Raw genomic sequence first — 21,846 nt, forward strand, 5'->3', positions numbered from 1 at the left:
TTTCAGCAGTGGGAGTCCGGGAGAAAGCGCGAGGGCAGCCTGGGAAGGTAGGCTTCCACCCAATAAATTTGGGAGTTAACTAATACCCGAGACACTACACACGTAGTGTCTCCCACCCTTCCACCTCCTCTAACCTAATAATAAAGACTAAGTGTGGTGAGCAGGTAAGCTATTTGCATTTTTTTTTTCTCATTTCTTTGTTATCTTTCGGGGTGGTCACCTAGACACCAAATCCTCTGGGAGCGGGTTGGAAGGCAAAGCCGGAGTCTGTTTGAGTATATAACGGAGTAAACTTACTGGTGCAGAGAACACTGCGAAACTAAAAAAAATTATTTAATTTTAAATAATTAACTAAGTGGAGATGGCAGGCCAGCTGATGTGTTGTAGCTGTATGACGTGGGAGCTAGCTGATCCCATTGAGAACGGCAGTGACCACATCTGCAGCAAGTGTTGGCTGCTTGAGGAGCTCCGGCTCAAAATTGATGAGCTGGAATCCGAACTCCAAACACTGCGGCACATCCGGGAGGGGGAGAAATACCTGGATGCTGTGTTCCATAAGGCAGTCACACCTGGTAGATTAACTAATGTTAATTCGATCGGTGGGCAAGGACAACAGTGTGTGACTACGAGTGAGGCAGGTAGAGGGACCCTGCAGATAGGAACACAGGAACCGCAGCCCTTGACATTGTCCCACAGGTATGAGGCACTTGCTCCCTGCATGGATGAGGAACAGGGCTGCAGGAAGGATGAGTCAACTGACCATGGCACCATGGTCCAGGAGGCCATTCAAGAGGGGGGAGCAAAAAGACAGATTGTAGTTGTAGGGGATTCCATCATCAGGGGGATAGACAGTATCCTTTGCGAGCAGGATAGAGAATCCCGCGTGGTATGTTGCCTGCCCGGAGCCAGGGTGCGAGACATCTCTGACCGGCTTGAGAGGATACTAGAGAGGGAGGGGAGGATCCAGTTGTTGTGGTCCACGTAGGTACCAACAACATAGGCAGGACTAGGAAAAAAGACCTGTTTCGGGATTATGATAAGCTAGGAACAAAACTGAAAAACAGGTCTTCAAGGGTCATAATCTCTGGATTGCTGCCCGAGACACGTGCAAATTGGTATAGAGAGGTGAGAATCAGGGAAGTAAACACGTGGCTAAAAGAGTGGTGTGGGAAAGAGGGTTTCCTTTTCATGGGGCACTGGCATCACTTCTGGGACAGGAGGGATCTATACCGCCTGACTCCACCTGAACAGGGCCAGATCCAGTGTTCTGGCGAAAAGGGTAAATAGGGTGGTTAATAGGACTTTAAACTAGTAAGTAGGGGGGAAGGGACAATAACAATTGATGTAAGGCAAAGCAGCAGGTTAGCAGGTGACGAGGAAGCTTCAACTCCATTGAAAATTAGGAAAAAAGTTAAAAGGAAGGAGAACTCAAGCTGTTAGTAATGGAGGTAATAGGACCCACAAAGAACGTGCAAAAACTGGTATAAGGGCACTTTACCTGAATGCTCGGAGCATTCGAAACAAGATGGATGAGTTGACAGTGCAAATCATGGCAAATGGGTATGATTTAGTGGCCATTACAGAGACATGGTTACAGGATGGTCATGACTGGGAGTTTAATATCCAGGGGTATCAAACTGTTCGGAAGGACAGACAGGAACGTAAGGGAGGTGGTGTTGCTCTGATTCTTAAGGATGCTATCAGGGCGGTAGTGAGAGATGATATAGGTTCTACTGAACAAAACGTTGAATCCATTTGGGTGGAAATTAGGAATAGCAGGGAGAAGAAGTCACTGATAGGTGTGGTCTATAGGCCACCAAATAATGACATTGTGGTGGGGCGGGCAATAAACATAGAAATAGCTAATTTCTGTAAAAATGGTACAGCAATTATCATGGGGGATTTTAATCTACATATCGATTGGTCAAACCAGGTCGGTCATGGCAGCCTTGAGAAGGGGTTCATAGAATGCATCCATGATAATTTCCTTGAGCGATATGTAATAGAACCTACGAGGGAGCAAGCTATCCTGGATCTAGTCCTGTGTAATGAGACAAGAATAATTAATGATCTCACAGTTAGGGATCCTCTCGGAAGGAGCGATCACAGTATGGTCGAATTTAAAATACAGATGGAGTGTAAGAACGTTAAATCCAGTACCTATGTCCTGTGCTTAAACAAAGGAGACTATGAAGGAATGAGGGAGGAGTTAGCTAAGGTAGAATGGGAGCAAAAACTTTATGGTGGGTCAATTGAGGAACAGTGGAGGACTTTCAAAACGATTTTTCACGGTGCTCAGCAGAAGTATATTCCAGTGATAAGGAAGAACTGTAGGAAAAGAGAGAGCCAGCCAAGGATGTCTAAGGAAATAAAGGAGAGTATCAGATTGAAAAAAAACACATACAAAAACGCCAAGAGTAGTGGGAAACTAGTAGACTGGGAAATCTTTAAAGGCCAACTGAAAGCCACAAAAAAAGTTAAAAAGAAAAGTAAGCTAGATTATGAGAGTAAACTAGCTCAGAATATAAAGCAGGCAGCAAAAGTTTCTATAAATATGTAAATTGTAAAAGAGTGACGAAGGTAAACATTGGTCCTTTAGAGGATGAGAAGGCCAATTTAATAACTGGGAATGAGGAAATAGCCGAGACATTAAACAGTTATTTCGTGTCGGTCTTCACTGTGGAAGACACAAATAACATGCCGAAAACTAATGGTAAGAAGGTTATAGCAGGTGAGGACCTAGAAACTATCATCATCGCTAAGGAGGCAGTGCTGGGCAAGCTAATGGGGCTAAAGGTAGACAAGTCTCCTGGCCCTGATGAAATGCATCCCAGGGTACTAAAAGAGGTGATGGAGGAAACAGCAAATGCACTAGTAATTATTTACCAAAATTCACTGGACTCTGGGGTGGTTCCCGCAGATTGGAAAACAGCCAGTGTGACGCCACTGTTTAAAAAAGGAAGCAGACAAAAAGCAGGTAACTATAGGCCAGTTGGCTTAACTTTGGTAGTGGGGAAAATGCTTGAATCTATCATTAAGGAAGAAATAGCAAGACATCTGGATTTAAATTGTCCCATTGGGAATACCCAGCATGGGTTCATGAAGGGTAGGTCATGTTTAACTAATTTGGTGGAATTCTTTGAGGCCATTACTTGCATGGTGGACAATGGGGAACCTGTGGATGTGGTGTATCTGGATTTCCAGAAGGCATTTGACAAGATGCCTCACCAAAGGCTGCTACATAAGATAAAGTTGCACGGTATTACAGGTAATGTATTGGCATGGATAGACGATTGGTTGACCAGTAGAAAGCAAAGAGTAGGGTTAAATGGGTGTTTTTCTGGTTGGCGGTCAGTGGGTAGTGGTGTGCCTCAGGGATCAGTGTTGGGACCGCAATTGTTTACAATTTACATCGATGATTTGGAGTTGGGGACTAAGTGTGGTGTGTCAAAATTTGCAGATGACACTAAGGTGAGTGGTAGAGCAAAGTGTGCAGAAGATACTGAAAGTCTGCAGAGGGATATAGATAGTCTTAAGTGAGTGGGTAAAGGTCTGGCAGATGGAGTACAATGTCGATAAGTGTGAGGTCATCCATTTTGGTAGGAATAACAGCAAAATGGACTATGTTTTAAATGGTAAAAAATTGCAGCACGCTGCTGTGCAGAGAGACTTGGGTGTCCTCATGCATGAAATCGCTAAAAGTAGGATTGCAGGTGCAGCAGGTAATTAAAAAGGCAAATGGAATTTCGTCTACCATTGCTAGAGGGATGGAGTTTAAAAACAGGGAGGCTATGCTGCAGCTGTGTAGGGTCCTGGTGAGGCCACACCTGGAGTACTGTGTGCAGTTTTGGTCTCCTTACTTGAGAAGAGATATACTAGCACTAGGGGTGCAGAGGAGATTCACTTGGTTGATTCCAGAGTTGAGAGGTTTGGATTGTGAGGAGAGACTGAGTAGACTGGGATTATACTCATTGGAATGCAGAAGAATGAGGGGAGATCTTATAGAAACATATAAGATTATGAAGGGAATAGATAAGGTGGATGCGGGGAGGTTGTTTCCGCTAGCAGGTGAAACTAGGACTAGAGGGCATCGCCTCAAAATAAAGAGAAGCAGATGTAGGACTGAGGTTAGGAGGAACTTCTTCACCCAAAGGGTTGTGAATCTGTGGAATTCCTTGCCCAGTGAAGCGGTTGAAGCTACCTCACTGAATGTTTTTAAGGCAAGGCTAGATAACTTTTTGAACAGTAAAGGAATTAAGGGTTATGGTGAGTGTGCGGGTAAGTGGAGCTGAGTCTCAAAAAGATCAGCCATGATCTTATTAAATTGTGGGGCAGGCTCGAGGGGCCAGATGGCCTACTCATGCTCCTAGTTCTTATGTTCTTATATCTCAACACCTCCATTACCACCAACATCCTGGGAAGTCTTTTCTGAACCCTGTCCAGTTTAATAATATCCTTCCTATAATAGGATAACCAGAACTGCACACAGTACTCCAGAAGAGGCCTCACCAACGTGGTGTACAACCTCAATATGATGTCCCAACTCTGATACTCCGAGATCTGAGCAATGAAGGCAAACACGCTAAACAACTTCTTAAACACCCTGTCTACCTGTGACTCAAATTTCAAAGAATTATGTACCTGAACCCGTAAGTCTCTGTTCTGCAGCACCATCCAGAGCCCTGCCATGAATTTGTACAAGTCCTGTTCCTGTTTGCATTACCAAAATGCAATACTTCGCATTTATCCAAATTAAACTTCATCTGCCACTCCTCAACCATTGACCCAATTGATCAAGATTTTTTTTGTAATCTTAGATAACCTCTGCATTGCCCACTTATACCGCCAATTTTGTGTCACCTGCAAACTTAATAACTATATTCTCATCTAAGTCATTTATATTAATGACAAACAAAAGTGGACCCAGTACCAATCCGTGTGGAACACTGCTGTTCCCAAGCTTCCAATCCAAAAAGCAACCTTCCATCACCACTCTGTCTTCTATCATAAAGCCAATTATGCATCTAATTGGCAAGCACATTTTGAATCTGATGTCATCTAACTTTACTAATCAGTTTATCATGTGGAACCTTGTCAAAGGCTTTACTAAAGTCCAAGTAAACAATGTCCACCGTTCTGCCTTCATCAGTCGTTTTGGTTACTTTGTTTAAAAAAAACTCAGTCAAGTTTGTGAGACACGATTTTCCTCTCATAAAACCATGCTGATTTATCCCTAATCAATCCTTGCTTCTCCGAGTGCATGTAAATCCTATCTTTCAGAATCGCCTCCAACAACCTACCCACCAATGGTTGAACATAATTCCTCTCAACTCTGTTATCACACTTTTGAAGGTCTCCCATTTGTCAGTAATCCTTTACTTGAGAACAGTCTACTCCAATCAACCTACCAATGTCAGACTGTCAGGCCTATGGTTTCCAGGCTTCTCCTTACATCCTTTCTTAAACAATGGCACAACATTAGCCACCCTCCTGTCCTCCGGTATTTCACCTGTTTATAGATGATACAGATATTTCTGCTAGAGGCCCTACAATTTCCTCCTTAATTTCCCACAATGTCCTGGGATACACTTGATCAGGTCCTGGAGATTTATCTACCTTTATGTTTTTCTTAGGTCCCCAGCATTTCCTCTTCTGTAATGTGAACTTTTTCAAAACCTCAATATTTATTTCCGTGAGTTCTCTAGCCTCCATTTCTTTCTCATAGTAAAAACTGACGCAAAATATTAATTTAATATCCCTCCCATCTCTTAAGATTTAAGACAAAGATGACCTCATTGATCTTTAAGAGGTCCTACTCCATCTCTATTTGCTGTCTTGCTCTTAATTTATTTGTAAAATCTTTTTGGATTATCTTTGACCTGATGTGCCATGGCTATCCTCTTTACCTTCCTGATTTCCTTCTTAATAATGCCCCTACACTCTTTACACACTTTGAGATTCAGTTGATCCCAGTTGTCCATATCTAATATATGATTTTTTTTTTATTCTTGACTAGAACCTCAATATCTTTATTCATCCATTATTCCCTAATCTTACCAGCCTTGCCTTTCACTGTTGCAGGAACATAATTCCTCTGAACTCTGTTATCACACTTTTGAAGGTCTCCCATTTGTCAGTAATCCTTTACTTGAGAACAGTCTACTCCAATCAACTTTTGAAAGTTCTTGTTTCATACTCTTAAATTTTGCATTACTCCAGTTAAGAACTTTGACTTTTATGGAAGACTTATTCTTTTCCATAACTATTTTAAAGCTAATAGTATTATGATCACTAGTCCCAAAATGTTCCCCTACTAACGCTTCAGGCATTTGCTCTGACTTACTTCACAAAAGAATGTTTTGCTCCTTTTCTGGTAGAAACATTTACATATTGATTAAAGAAACTTTCCTTGGACACATTTAACAAATTTCATCATCCAAACCTTCAACACTGTGACAGTCCCAGTCAATTAGAATTAGAATATCCTTTATCAGCACAGAAGTACAGGAGTACAGTGAAAAGTTTGCAATGTCACCCCATATGGCGCCATCTTAGGTACAAAGTATTTAGGTACAGATCTTAGATACAAAATACAGAAATAAAGGGAAAAAGAAAGGAAAAAAACTTACATTACTTACACTTGTTCATAGTATAAGTTAGAAAAATGCGAATAAAGTGTAATGCTTATCATTTTAAGTCTTTCAGTGGATCTGTACGGGGGGGGGCTTCCACATGTTGTGTACCCGGGCTTGCAAGCTCCTGACCACTCGCATCGGTCCCCAGTCCAACAACCGTTCTGCTCTGCTCCGAGCCTCCAGCCGGCTGGCCGTCCTCGCTCCGCTCAGGGCCTCCAGTCCGCTGTACCTCATGAGAGAACAGGAGAAAAAGTTGGGGGAGAAAAAAAGAAGAAAACAGGAAATAAGCAGAATGAGCAGAGGAGCTCCAGTTGGGGCGTCCTACCCCACCACCATCTTGACCAGAATGTTTGGAAAATTAAAATCCCCTATCATTACAGCCTTATTATTCTTAACATGTATTTGAGAACTCTCTACATATTTGTTTCTCAATTTTCCTCTGACTATTGGGGGGGCACTAGTACAATACCATCAAGATATTTATCCCTTTCTTATTTCTAATTTGAACTCAATATTTTCACTAAATGATCCCTCAGAAATATTTTCTCGAATTAAAGTAGTAATGTTTTCTTTAATCAAAAATGTCACTCCCCCTCCTGTCTTGCCTCTCTTCCTATCCTTCTGATAACACCTAAAACCCAAAATTATTGAGCTGCCATTCCATCAGTCAAGTTTCTGTAATAGCCATGAGGTTCCAGTCCCATGTTCTATAAATACCTTGAGTTCATCAGCCTTACCTGTAAGACCTCTTGCATTGAAATAAATGCTGTTTAATTCTTCAGAGTTACTTGGTTCTCTGACTTGATTTTGTCTGTCTTTTCTAATTTCAGAACCATCCTTATCTTTCTTTCTATTTTCACTGTTTCTTAGGAAGGCCCCATCCCCGTCTCTAGGAGTTTACATGCTCCTGAATTGGAACTAGCAAATCTCCCTGCCAGGGTATTGGTCTCTTTCCAATTCAGATGAAACCCACCCTTTCTGAACAGGTCTTTTCTGTGCCAGGAGAGACCCCAATGATTCAAGAAACTGAATCTCTGCACGTTGCACTATCTCTTCAGCCATTGGTTTATCTCCCCTATCCTTTTATTCCTTTCTTCATTAGAACTCGGACCTGGAATACTACTTGTAATGTTCTGTTTTTTAACTTTCTACCTAACCTCTTATATTCACACTGCAAAGCCTTTACCCTTTCTTTGGCTATGTCATTCTTACCAATGTGTACAACAACTTCTGGTTTCTCATTCTCCCCTTTGACAATATGCTTCAAACATTTTGAGACATGCTTAACCCTGGCACCGGGAAAGCAACATACTATGCTAGATCCACGTCTGCTGCCACACAGTCTTCTGTCTGTGCCCCTGACACGAGAGTCTCCTGTAACAATTATTCTTTCAAATTTTGCCAAACCCCTTTTAACATAAGATTCATTCCTGGTGCTTATTTCCTCTGAAAGACTATCTCTTTCAACAGTACCCAAAACAGAATACCTGTTTGAGAGAGGAATAGCCATAGGAGACTTCTGAACTACCTTTTTACCTTTCCTGAAGTCATCTATCTATCTGAGTGATCCTGCTGTGTAATGACTTCTCTAAATCTACTCGTCATAGCACTCAGTGTCATTGAGGCCATACAAGAGACTCTAAGCCTAAAAAGAAGCCCTCAATAGCACCTAATATGTATAAAAATAAATTACCTCCCAATACCCACAGACTTTAATATTAAGCAAGCAAAACATAGAAAAAAATTAACATATAAATATTAAAAAGAAATCAAACATTTAGCTGAACAAACGCAAAAACGACTTCTTCTCAAATAATCCAACACTTAGCTTTCAAACTCCAGATAAAATAAAACTCTTTCCAGAGCCATCCACATGTAGACCTTGCCACAATCTGTATATAATATGTTGGGAAACCAGGGAGCAGACTATTCTGGAACAGGAACACAAATTGCTGGAGAAACTCAGCAGATCGGACGGTATGTATGAAGAGAAAGTAGAGTTAATGTTTCAGTCCCGTGAACTTTCTTCAGAACATTTCTGAGTTTTTAAGAAGGGCTTCTGGACGTGAAAGGTTAACTCTTGCATTCTCGCCAGAATGGGTGCCAGACCTGCTGAGTTTCTCCAGCAATATTTGTTTGTGTTTCAAATTTCCAGCATCCATTGTTCGTTGTTTAATTTTCGCAAGATATTCTGTGTTTGGTATTGTGTATTGAGGTGGGATTAATTAATGGTCATACCGTAAAATATCCTCTGGGGAAGAATGATTACAGTATGTTGGAATTTCAAATTCAGTTTGAGGTTGAACATTTTGAGTCACACCCTACTGAACTGGTTTTAAACAACGGTAATTGCGTAGGCATGAAGACAGATGGTGATTGGCCCTGGTGGACTGGGCAGGAAGACTAAAAAAAACTAGGACAGTTGATGAGCAGTGGTGGATATTTAAAGGCTCCCAACTGAAATATATTGCAGAAAGGAAGAAAGACTGTTTGTTTTTGGGGGGGTGGGGGGGTGCGTGGTAAAAGACAAAAACTAAAGCATAATGTATTGCAAAGGCAAGTGCAGGCTTGAAGATTAGGAAACTTAGAGTAATAAAGAGTTTCTTAAAAAACATCATAAAAAGAGCAAAGAGAAATTATGGAAGAAAATTAATGTAAAATATCAAAAAAGCAAAATGTTCTATAAGTATATAAAAGGAAAGAGAGTAGTTATGGTGAATGTTGGTCTCTTGGAGGATTAACAATGATGAATTCAAAGGGTGGAGTCACTTAATCAATATTTTGCACCAGTTTTCACAGTGAAGAACACGAATACCATCCCAATAATAACAACTAATGCAGAGGTAATAGGAGGGGAGGAACTTAGAACAGTTGTCAGCACTAGGGAACAAAGACTTGGGATTGAAGGCAGAAGGGTCCCCAGGGCCTGATGACTCTAGAACGTAGGGTCTTAAAGAAAGCGATAGTGCAGGTAGTGATTAATTACTTATAATATTCCAAAACTCCCTGGATCTAGTGAAGATTCCAGTGGATTTGAAAACTAACATCCTCATTCAAAAAAGGAGGGAGACAAAGTAGGAAACTACAGTCCATTTAATTTAATGTGTCATTGGGAAATTGTTGGAATCCATTACTATGGAAGTAATAGCCAGATATTTGGAAAGTCAAATTACAATCCATCAGAGTCAGCATGGTTTTATGAAGGGTATGTCATGTTTGACCGATTTGTTCTTTGAAGCTGTAACAAGCAATATGGATTATGGTGATTCTGTAGATTAAACTTCCAGAAGACATTTTATAAAATGTCGCACAAAACATTAATACACAAAGTAAGCTAACAGGGGGCTTTCGATAATTTATTAACTTGGATAGAGGATTGGCTAACCAACAGAAAATAGGGAGTCTGGATAAATGGATCTTTTTCTGGTTGACAGGACGTAGCGAGTGGGCTGCCACAGGTTCTTGGGGCCCCAACTATTTACAGTCTATGTTGATGATTTAGATGTGGGTGTAGAAAGTAAGTTTCAATAAAGAAATAAGAAGTTTGCAAATGGATATCGATAGGTTAGTTGAATGGACAAAAACTTGGCAGATGCCATTTCGCGTGGATAAGTGTGAGGTTATCCGTTTTGGTCGGAGGAATAGAATTAGTATCTAAATGGAGATTGTATTGAAGCACTCCGAAGTTGGAGGGATCTTGGGAGTCCTTGTGCATTAATCTCGGAGAATTAATCTGCAGGTATAACAGGTAATAGAGAAGACAAATGGATTTATCGCTAAAGGAAGTTCAGAAGAAGAGAGATCTAATTTCAGCTGCATGAGACATTAAAGGGGATTGTCAAATTAGATGTAGCAGAGATATTTCCTCGTGGGGCAATCTAGAATGAGAGGTCATAGTTTTAGGGTAAGGGGTAGCAGATTTGAAACCGAGATGAGGAGAAATTACTTCTTTTAAAGGGTCGTGAATTTGTGGATTTCAGTATCCCAGAGTCAGTAGATGCTGGGACATTGAGTAATTTCAAGGAAGAGAGAAACAGATTTTTAATTAGTAATGGGTTAAAGTAAGAGTGGGCAGGAAAGTGGAGTTGAGACTGAGATGAGATCAGCAATGATAGTAACAAATGGCAGAGCAGGCTCAAGAGACAGAATTTGTCTATACTCCTAGTTTTTATGTTCTAAAGTCTATTATGGAATGCCAGATTTTTACTGGTATTTTGAGGTTATTTGATTCTGCAGTTTTTTTTTATTTATGTTAATTGAGCTGCAGTCTCCAAACCTTTAGAATGGTAAGCAAGAAGCTATTTTGAGTGTACACCTGGGGCATGTTTTCTTCTTAATCAGATCAATTTCTGTTTGTTGAGTTACACACAAAATCTGAATGTCACAAGTGTTAATTTCCAGTGATGCATTTGGAAATTTTATTTTCTGGGGTTTGCAACTCTTGGAAATACAATAATATATTTGAAACTCCTCAGACTAAAGCAGTCCATAGCTTTACGCAGCAAGACCATGACAGTAATAGCGTAGAAGTGACAAGGAGTGACTACTCCAAACAAGAGAGGGGAAAAGACTTGGATCTTTGGTTTTCTTTCTCACTTGGTTCCTAGCCAGCTGTTCCAGCTGGGAAAAGAGAAGCAAACTGAGAAAGTATTCTTAGTCTCTGCACCCACCTACTATACACATCACATAAGCATGTTGGACACACTCGGAGTGCAAGAATCCTGTGGCTAAAAGAAGTAGGGAAGAAACTGGGAATTGTGCAACAGGTTTCTTGTCTTCTGACCCCTCAAAGGCATCTACAAGGCGTGAAGTGTGTAATGTTTCACTTGTCTGAATGAGTACGCAATTCGGTCCTGCACAGAACAAAATAGCCTACTTCATAGTTAAACCTTTACTTCTTTCACCAACAGAATACAGTGACATTAGTATGTGTACCATCTTGAAACTGCACAGTAGTGAGTGGCCAAGGTTACATTGATCACACATTTCAAACCTAGAAGATTGAGGGCTGCTGACACGACTACATTTTTGTTTATTCACTCATGCAATGTGGGTATTACTGGCTGGATCAGCATCTGTTGCCCATCTCTAGTAGCCCTTGAGAAGCCAGTCATGTGTTACCTTCCTGAGCCACTGCTGTACAAGTACTATAGGTAGACAATTGGGAAAGGAATTCTAGCATTTTGACCCAATGACACTGAAAGAGCAGCAATGTATTTCCAAGTCAGGATTGTGAGTGGCATGGAGGGGTACTTGCAAGTTATGGTTTTCCCATGTAATATTGCCCTTGCCCTCAACATGGAAGTGGGCATGGGTTGGAAAGTGCTATCTAATGGAGCCTTGGTGAATTTCCGCATGCATCTTGTAAATGACACACGCTTCTGCTACTGAGCAATGGTGGTAAAGTGACTGAATGTTTGTTTGTGGATGTAGTGCCAGGTAAGTGGGCTGCTTTGTCCTGGATGGTATCAAGCTTTTTGAGTGTTGTTGGAGCTGCACTCATCCAGGCAAGTGAGAAGTATTCCATCACATTCCTAACTAGTGCCGAATAGGTGACAGGCTTTGGAGAGTTAGGAGGCGAGTTACTGGCTGCAGTATTCCTGTCTTCTGACCTGCTGTTGTGGCCATTTTATTTGTATGGCAGGTCCAGTTCAGTTTCTGGTCAGTGGTAACCCCCAGGATGTTAGTGGGGAATTTAGTGACAGCGATACCATTGAATGTTGACAGGCGATGGCTAGATTGTCTGTTATTGGAGATGGTCATTGCCTGGTATTTATGTGGTGTGAATGTTACTTGAGCCACTTGTCAGCAAGCCCCAGTATTGTCCAGGAGTTATTGCATTTAGACATGGAATACTTCAATATCTGAGAAATCATGAATGATGTTGAACATTGTGCAACATTCCCACATCTGATCTTAAGATGGAAAATACCATTGACAAAGCAGCTGAAAAAGGCTGGGCCTCAGACGCTGTGCTGTGCTGAGGAACTCCTGCAGAGATGTCTTGGAGCTGGGATGACTGACCTCCAGCAACCATAACTATCTTCCTATGTGCCAAGTATGACTCCATCCATTCGAGCATTTTCCTTCTGATTCCCGTTGACTCCGGTTTTATCATGAATCCTGGATGCCACATTTGGCCAAATGTGGCCTTAACGTTAAGGGCTGTTGCTTTCACCCCACCTCTGGAATTGAGCTTTTTTTTCATGTTTGAACCAAGTTAATGAGGTCAGGAGCTGAGCAGCAGTGGCGGAACCCAAACTGGGTGTCAGTGAGCAAGTGCTGCTTGATAATGCTGTTGATGATGCTTTCCATCACTTTCCTGATGATTAAGAGCAGACCGATGAGGTGGTAATTTGACATGGTGGATTGTTCTGCTTTGTGTGTGGGACGTACCTGGAGAATTTTCCGTATTGTTAGATAGTTGTCAGTGTTGTAGCTGTACTGGAACAACTTGTCTATGGGAGCAGCAAGTTTGGAAGCACAAGTCATCAGTACTAATGCCAGAATGCCCTAGCCATTGCAGAATCCAGTGCCTTCAACGGTTTCTTAATTTCACATGGACTGAATCAAGTTGGCTGACGTTTGGCACCTGAGATGCTGGGATCCTTTGGAAGAGACCGAGATGGATCATCCACTTTGCACTTCTGGCTGAAGATTGTTGCGAATTCTTTAGCATTATCTTTTGCGCTGATGTGCTGTGCTCTCCCATCACTGAGGATGAAGATATTAGTGGAGGTGCTTCCTCCAATGAGTTGTTTAATTATATCCACCACTAATCATTATAGGATGCAGCAGGACTGTAGAGCTTAGATCTGTTCTATTGATTATGGTATCACATAGCTCTGTCTATTACTTGCTGCTTATGCTGTTGGAGTGCATGTAGTCCTATTTTGTAGCTTCACCAGGTTTACACCTCGTTATGTATGGTTGGTGCTACTCCTGGCATGTTCTCCTGCACTCTCTTCACTGAACCCATGGCGTAATGGTTGAGCTAGGGATATGCCAGGCCATGAGGTTACAGATTGTAGTGGAGTATGATTCTGCTGCTGCTGATTGCCCACACTGCCTCATGAATGTGCAGTCCTGCATTCCTAGATCTGTTCAAAGTCTGTCCCATTTAGCATGGTGCTCGTGATTCATGACCTGATGTAAGGTGTTGTTTTTGTGAATGTGGGACTCTCCACAAGGACTGAGGTGGTCACTCTTACTAATACTGTCACAGACAGATGAATCTGCAGCAGGCAGATTGGGAAGGATGAAGTCAAGTATGTTTTTCCCCTCTTGGTTCCTTCACCACCTGTCACAGTCTAGCCACAGTATCCTTTAGGACTTGACCAGCTTGGTCATTAGACATTAAAATCTCCTGTTCACAGTCCATTCTGCACCCTTTCCATCCACTGAGTGTTATTCAGCATCAATGAATCAGCAACTGATTCATCAGCTGAGGGTGGATAACACATGGTAATCAGCAGAAGGTTTCCTTGCCCATGTTTGACCTAATACCATCAGATTTCATGGTGTTTGAGGATCATAAGTCCTCAACTTTGATCCTCTGTTTATCACTATGCTGCCATCTGCTGGGTCTTCCCTGCCAACGGAACTGGACATATCCAGGGGTGGTGATGGCAATATCTGGAATATTGTCTGTTAGGTATGATTCCACGAGTGTAAATATGACCATGTCAGGCTATTGCTTGACTAGTCTGTAAGGCAGCATCCCGATTTTGACAAACCCCAAGATGTTAGTAAGGATTTGTCGGATTTGTTTGCTGGGTTGATAGAGCTGTTTTTGCCATTGTAATTTCCGGTGCTGTGTCACTGCCTGGTGGTCAGTCTGGTTTAATTTCTTTTTTGAGACTTCATAGCAATTGTCACAGCTGAGTGGCTTGCTACACCATTTCAGAGGGCAGTTGACAATCTCCCACATTGCTGTGAGCCTGGAGTCACGTGTAGGCTAGATCAGGAAGCATGGCAGTTTTCCTTCTCTGAAGGACATTAGTGAACCAGATGAGTGTTTCCAACAATCAACAGTAGTTTTATGGTCATCACTGAACTCTTAATTCCAGATATTTATATGCCAGATATTTATTGAATTCAAATTCTACCATTTACCATAGCAGGATTTGAACCTGGGTTCCCAGAATATTAGCTGAGTTTTGGATTAATTGTCTACGGATTAATCACCTTCTCACGAGGCCACTTATCAGTTCCCTTCCAGGTTTTGCACTGTCCTAATTTGCAACTACATTAAAATTCCATCACCAATTCCAAACCAATAACCTGGAACTCCTTAAGAGCTCTGTCAGCCTCCCTGCTTCTTCTAACCCCTTCTACACTATTCTTACACCCCACTTCGTAGAAAAAAGGAGTCCTGGTGCTCAGCCTTCCCCTTCCTGACTTGGTTCACTTGATGCTCTTTTTCTCTCGCTCAGTACCATTTTACTTCGATTTGCCTTTCCTCTCAGTTGTAGGGATCTTTCAGTGACTTATCTGCCTGGAATCTACTCTCAGTGGAGTTGTGCTGCCTGAAGCCACTACACTTCAGCACTTTCCCAGCTTCAGGTACACCCCAAACCTCCCAGCAAACACACCCAGACAAAAAAAAAACACCAATTTGCATGACATTGTACTTCACCCTGGGCTCCTTAACCTGACAATCAGGGTTTCCTGAATACTTGTAACCTATTTCAGCTTTGACTCCCTCTGGACTGCCATTGCTTCAAGTTTTGTAGATCTTAAGTATCCAGCTAAGTAAGCCACCTGCTATTTTAGTAGCTACGTTTCTGCTATTTCAATTTTCTTAAATTTGGGTAATGCTCTGATCTGATTTTTGTTTTAGGTGTTCCACTAATACTGAATTCCAGCATTTTAATTACCTTGTCTTCCTGTTAACCTCTTGCAGTAATGTGAACCTAACTTTTCCAAGTGCACTAGACTTGAAGGTCCCAATTGCATTTTTTCCTATTTTCATAGTAAATTTTGTGTTTAGGAATTATACCGAAACCCATGAACCATGAGCTAGATGTTCGTAACATCACTTTTGAAATGAAAGCAAACTTGAGGGTATACAAGCTAGATTCCATAAGAAGTTATGCCGTAGTCTATCTTCGACAGTAGTGGGAACATCAGGAAAATTTTTCAAATAGTGCTATAGAATCATACACCCCAATGTATCCAATCTTTATTAATCAAAGATGAGGAATCTAAAGAATGTCAGCAAAGCAAGTGAAAATGTAGCTTTCTCTCATATGTTAAACACCTCATTCTCTTTAATTCAGAAATTCTGTTTTCAGTATACAGCACTTCATATTCTTGTCCAGGAGTACTAATTGCTTACTAAACATTCTTTTAATATCTATAGCAAGTAATTAGACAATACAGAATTCTAAAGTGTGTCTTTAGCACACCACAGAGTGGCCATCACATATCTGCAGCTGGTTTTGCCAGTAGGTAACAGTTGGTGAATTACAGCATTGTCATTTACTGTAATCATTTCAACACAGCCGTGAGAGTTTCAAAGATTTCTGAGCCCTGAACACTAGTTCTTTCTTGGAAATAAAGATCATGTTGATCCCTTACAGGCTGTTGGGGCTTAAATATAAAGCTGTGGGTTACAGGTTGGTTGCAGTTTTTTGCGCTGGTTCCCATGTTCACCAAGATGGAAGTCATTGTGTAGCCCTTCCAAATGAGATTAAAGCTGCTCGCCTAAACCTTTTCAGAAAATAAGTCACTGCAGCCAACCAATAGCGGTGGAAAGTACAATAGAAGAGAATTGCACTCCGATTGATTTGAAACCAAATTCTGAAGTGTCTTACTGCATTAATGCATGATTTTTAAACCAAATTTGAATGATTTGTAATTTTGTGTGTACATTGCACATGCTATAATTTGCTTTGTTAAAATAGGGTGTAACACTAACAGACCTGCAGGAAGCTGAAAAGACATTCAGTCGATCTCGAGCTGAGAGACGAGCTCGGGAACAACAGGAGAAGGACGAGAAGGAGAAGCAAGATGTGGAGAAGCAAGATGAGAAAGAAAAGCCTTTAACAACACAAGATACAGAAGAGTACAAGCATATATCAAGTAGAAACCAAGAGGAAGAAGTATGTTGAATTGTTTGTCTGTTTCTAACACTGTGGAGTACATGAAGAATTTGAAACAGTCGAAAAAGTCATAATGCTAAAAGTCATGATGCTAAAAGTGCTTGAAGTTGCTATAAAAGCTAAATTAATTTTTGCCCACTGATGAACTGAAAAAGCAACTCAAAATAACTAAATATAATCTAATAGCCATTACAGAGATTGGGATCTGAATATTGAAGTTTAGAAGATTTTTGGAAGGAAAGGAAGCTAGGAAAAGATGGAGGAGTGGTTGTGTTAAATAACTTATGCTGGCACAACAGAGCGGGAGGACCTGAGTTTAGGAACCAAGGAAGTGAATATGGTTTAGGTTGAGAAGGAAATTACAGGCAAAAATTCACTTGTGGGAGTTGTGTAGAGTAACTACATTGTAGGATGGAATATAAAGGATGAAACAGTGGGGGCTTGTCAGAAAAGTATGGTGATAATCATGGGGGGAGTTAATTTACATATAGACGGGAAAAAAACAAATGGACAAAAATAACCAAGCAGAGGAGTTCATAGAATGTTTTCTTGGAACAAAACGTAGTGGAGCTGACCACAGAACAGAATATACTCATGCTGGTTTTGTACAATGAGAGAGGATTAGTTAATCTCATAGGGAACACCCCTTTCAATGTGAGAGGGAGAGGAATGAATCCAGTGTGAATATTTTAAACTTAAATAAGGGCAATTATGAGGGCATGAAAGCAAAACTGCCTTAAGGGAACTGGCACATTTGATTAAGGGAATGTTCAATAAAGCTGCAGTGGCATCCATTTAAGGGGATATTTTGAGTACAGAGAATAGATATATTCAGAGGAAGGAAAAGTTGCAATGTTTCATCGAAGAATTGTTCATTCTTAAAACAAGTTTTTATCTTCTCAAAAAGAAAGTACAATTGAAAAGGTCTCATTTGTGTACTATGTGATTGTATAATTCATCACTATTTAACTATGTAGTGTATTTTCTCAGTTGCTAATTCATTTCAAATAGTGACTTTTCCTGAAATTATGTGCAATAATTTCACTCCTCCCCATTTTGAAGGAAAATGATGCAATCCATTATTGAGTCTTTAGGTTATAAAGTTAGAGTCATACAGCACAGAAACAGACCTTTCGGACTAACTTGTCCATGCCAGCCAAGTTCCCCAAACTAAATTAGTCCCTCTTGCCTGCATTTGGTCCATATCCCTCTAAACCTTTCATATTCATATTCATATACTTGTCCAAATGTCTTTTAAATGTTGTAACTGTACTTGCATCTACCACTTCCTCTGGCAATTGATTCCACATCTGAATCACCCTCTGTGAGAAAAGTTGTCCCTCAGGTCCCTTTTAAATCTTTCTCCTCTCACCTTTAAAAAATGGTCCCTAGTTTGGAACTACCCCACCTTCGAGAAAAGACCTTTGCTATTCACCTTATCTAAATTCTATATGATCATAGAATCCCTACAATGTGGAAACAGGCTGTTTGGTCCAAGAAGTCCACACCAACACTCAGAGCATCCCACCCAGACCCATCTCCCTAGAACCCACCTAATCTACACATCCCTGAACACTAGGGGCAATTTAGCATGACGAATCCACCTAGCGTGCACATCTTTGGACTGTGGGAGGAAACTGGAGCACCCAGAGAAAACCCATGCAGACATGGGGAGAATGCCTGTGTGGAGTTTGCACAGTCACCCAAGGGTGGAATCGAACCCGGGTCCCTGGCACTGTGAGGCAGCAGTGCTAACCACTGAGCCACCGTGCCGCCCTAAGAAGCCTAGGCTCGTCTGGGAATTGAACCCGGGACCTTTCACATGTCACCGCTGTACTGTACCCCAAGCGAGAATCATACCCTTAGACCAACGAGTACAATTCTGGCCACTCTGCTGCAGGAAGGATGTTATCACCCTGGAAAGGGTGCAAGAATGTTGCAGAGACTGGAGGCTTCAAGCTACAAAGAGAGGCTGGATAAAGTGGGACTTCCTTCCCTATTGCTTCAGAGGCTGAGTGGGGACTTTATAGAGGTTTTTATAATTACGAGAGTCATCGATAAGGCGAATAGCCAAGGTCTTTTCCTGATGGTAGTGGAATCTAAAACTAGAGGGCGTAGGTTTAAGGTGAGAGCGGAAAGATTCAAGGGGGACCTGAGAGGCAATTTATTCACGCAGAGATGGTGTATCCATGTAACGAGCCGCCAGAGGAAATGATAGAGGTGGGCAAATTAACATTTAAAAGATATTTGGGTAAGTGTATGGGTTGGAAAGGTTTAGAGGTTTAAATGCAGGCAAATGGGACCAGTTTGGGAAACCTGATCAGCATGGACGAGTTGGGCCGAAGGGCCCATCTCCATGCTGTATACCCTCACGACTCCAAGACTGTTTGTTATAAATCTCAACCCCTACATTCCTGTGAAAGAAGTCCTTGCCTATCCAGCCTCTGCTTATAACTCATGCCATCCAGTCCTGACAACATCTTGGTAAGTCTTTTCTGCATCCTTTCCAATTTAATAATATCCTTCCTATAACAGGGTGACCAGAACTGTATACAGTACTCCAGAAGTGGTCTCACCCACATCCTGTACAACCTCAACATGACATTCCAACTCCTATACTCGATGCTCAATACTGAGCAATAAAGGCAAGCATACTAAACACCACCTTAACCACTCTGACTATTTGTGATGCAACTTTCAAAGAACTATGTACCTAAACCCCTAGGTCTTTCTGTTCAACAATACTACTCAGGACCCTACCATTAACCCTTGTTCACTTTACCAAAATGTAATGTCATGCATTTATCCTAATTAAACTCCATCTGCCACTCCTCAGCCCATTGCCCCAATTTATCAAGATCCCTTTATAATCTTAGATAACTTTCTTCACTGTTGACAATACCACCAATTTTGGTGTCATCTGCAAACTTGCTAACTATTCCTCTTAAATTCTCAAAAATCATGTATATAAATGACAAACCAGTTGACCCAGCACTGATGCCTGCGGAATACTGCTCGTCGCAGTCCCCCAGTCTGGAAAAACAACCGTCACCATCACCCTCTGTCTCCTACTGTCAAGCTACTTTTGCATCCAATTGCGATCACCTTTCCCTATTGTGTCCATGCTTTCTCTTTATTCAATCTTTGTTTGTTTTCTTCCAGTTTTGCAGATAGATAAATCTTGCACATACAAATATGACAGTGGCTTAAATGTTTCTTTAGATTTGTGTTCAACTGTTAGAGCTTGGACTGTTCTCATATTTTTTCCCATTTTCTGGTTCACGACAAGAGCAACTCAGCTAGTTCACTCCCCTTTCCTTTTCCAATTGCCTTGCAATGTTATTGTCTTCAACTGAGAATCCGATTCTCTTTTTGAAATCCACAATTGAATCTGACTATATCTCACTCTGTCATGCATTCCGGATCCTAACCATTCACTCAATTAAAATTTTTCCCCATGTTGCTTTTGGTTCTTTTGCTATTCACTTGAAATCTTTATCATCTGGTTCTCATCCTATCTGCCAGAATGAATAGTTTCTCCCTATATACTTCGTTTGACTATCTCCAATTATTCTAAACCTTAAATAAACCTCCCCTCAGTCTTTTCTAAGGAGGACAGTTCCAGGCTGTCAAACTGTCTATATAACTCGAGTCTCTCATCTCTGGAATCATTCTTGCACATCTTTTCTGTACTTCCTGAAGCCGTCATGACCTTCCTAAATTATGGTTCCAGAATTGAACTCCAATTGAAATTGCATCAGGGTTTTACAAAGTTTTGCCATAATGTCCTTGCTTTTTGTATTCTGTCTCTATTTAGGAATCTCATGTTACTTGATTAACACTTGCTGAACCCACCGTGTCATTTTTAATAGCTTGCATGCACAGAACCCCTATTGCTTCCTTTCTTTTTTGGTCTCCTTCCCTTTTTGAACAACAGTCTCATATTGACGGTTTTCTAATTGTTTGGAACTTTTCTTCAATCTTAAGGATTCTTGCAAGATTACTACCAGTGCATCCACTATCTCTGTAACTACTTTGTTTTAGTATCCTGGGATGCTACACATCAGGTCTGGAGGATTTGTTGACTTTCAGTTCTTGAGACTTTTCCCTGCATGGTAGATTCTCTGCAGTTAGAAAACTGGAAGGATTTTACTAAGAGCTTCCACTTCATAAGCAGGTTTTAGGACAATCCACACCCAACTGTCACTTCTGAAAATTCTGTGCCCATTTTGACAGTGTGACAAATTGAGCCCTGCATCTGAGACAGTGCACAACATTCCAAAATAATGGACATGGCATTCCAAAATTATCAGCACAGTCTTCTAAAAATTAATATTCCCAATTTCAGTGTTACTGGATGTATCATTTCTTAGAAAAAAAATCCCAACTTCAAATCTGCATAGTTTACAAAAACTAATCTTCCCTTGGGTCGTACCCTATTTGTCAATTTTACATTCAGCAATATAGAAATATGTTTGAGCAGTGGTTCAAAAAAAGTCCTGAAATTTGAGCAATTTTAAGCAAAATTTGGTGCCAAGGTTGGTGTTTACATCCAAAGTGAAAGCTCTAACCCAGTTTTATTCAAATGGATCTGTTTGTATTCGGTGGTGAGGCTGTGAAGACTACCCTTAGATAAAATTGCATTTATATATATCCAAGGAAATGTGTTCTTTTTTCCCTTAGAAGCGTTCATAATTTTTAGCATTGTTGTTCCTTTGTAACCAGTCTGGGGATTGGCAATCACGATATACGTCACAGCCAGATAGCCCACTTGGACCTCTCGCATCGCCTTCCACATCAGGCAGCTTCCAGTATTCAGGAATCCAACCAAACAGAGTGAATGGAGTTATAGATCAAACATCTTACAGCTCACACTCAAAGATTTTTACCAAGGAAATGGAGAACAATGGTAATCTTTAAATTTGCTCAGTAATCGATTATATTTGTTTCGTTCAGTAAGAAGTTATATTTTCTGCTTTAAACATCATAAAATGTGGCATTGTGCCCCAAAAGGTGGTGTATGGCCGTGTGACCAAAACTTGGTAAAAATTATTTTCTTAAAGGTGGATAAAAGAGGTAGAAAGAGGATAGACAAAATTATAATC

The 21,846-nt window shown here is 41.0% G+C and overlaps 1 protein-coding gene across 1 annotated transcript in view; it reads left to right on the forward strand.

Moving 5' to 3' along the window:
* Positions 1-21,846, forward strand: part of LOC109927189 (protein phosphatase 1 regulatory subunit 12B) — a 236,077-nt gene that overhangs the window by 137,791 nt on the left and 76,440 nt on the right. Inside the window, exons 13-14 of the mRNA XM_048611836.1 lie at positions 16,544-16,741; positions 21,467-21,650. Coding sequence (XP_048467793.1) covers positions 16,544-16,741; positions 21,467-21,650 — 382 coding nt within the window. The remainder of the gene's footprint in view (positions 1-16,543; positions 16,742-21,466; positions 21,651-21,846) is intronic.

Source organism: Rhincodon typus, chromosome 25 (genome assembly GCF_021869965.1).
Source record: "Rhincodon typus isolate 14 chromosome 25, sRhiTyp1.1, whole genome shotgun sequence".
NCBI classification, from domain to species: Eukaryota; Metazoa; Chordata; class Chondrichthyes; order Orectolobiformes; family Rhincodontidae; genus Rhincodon; species Rhincodon typus.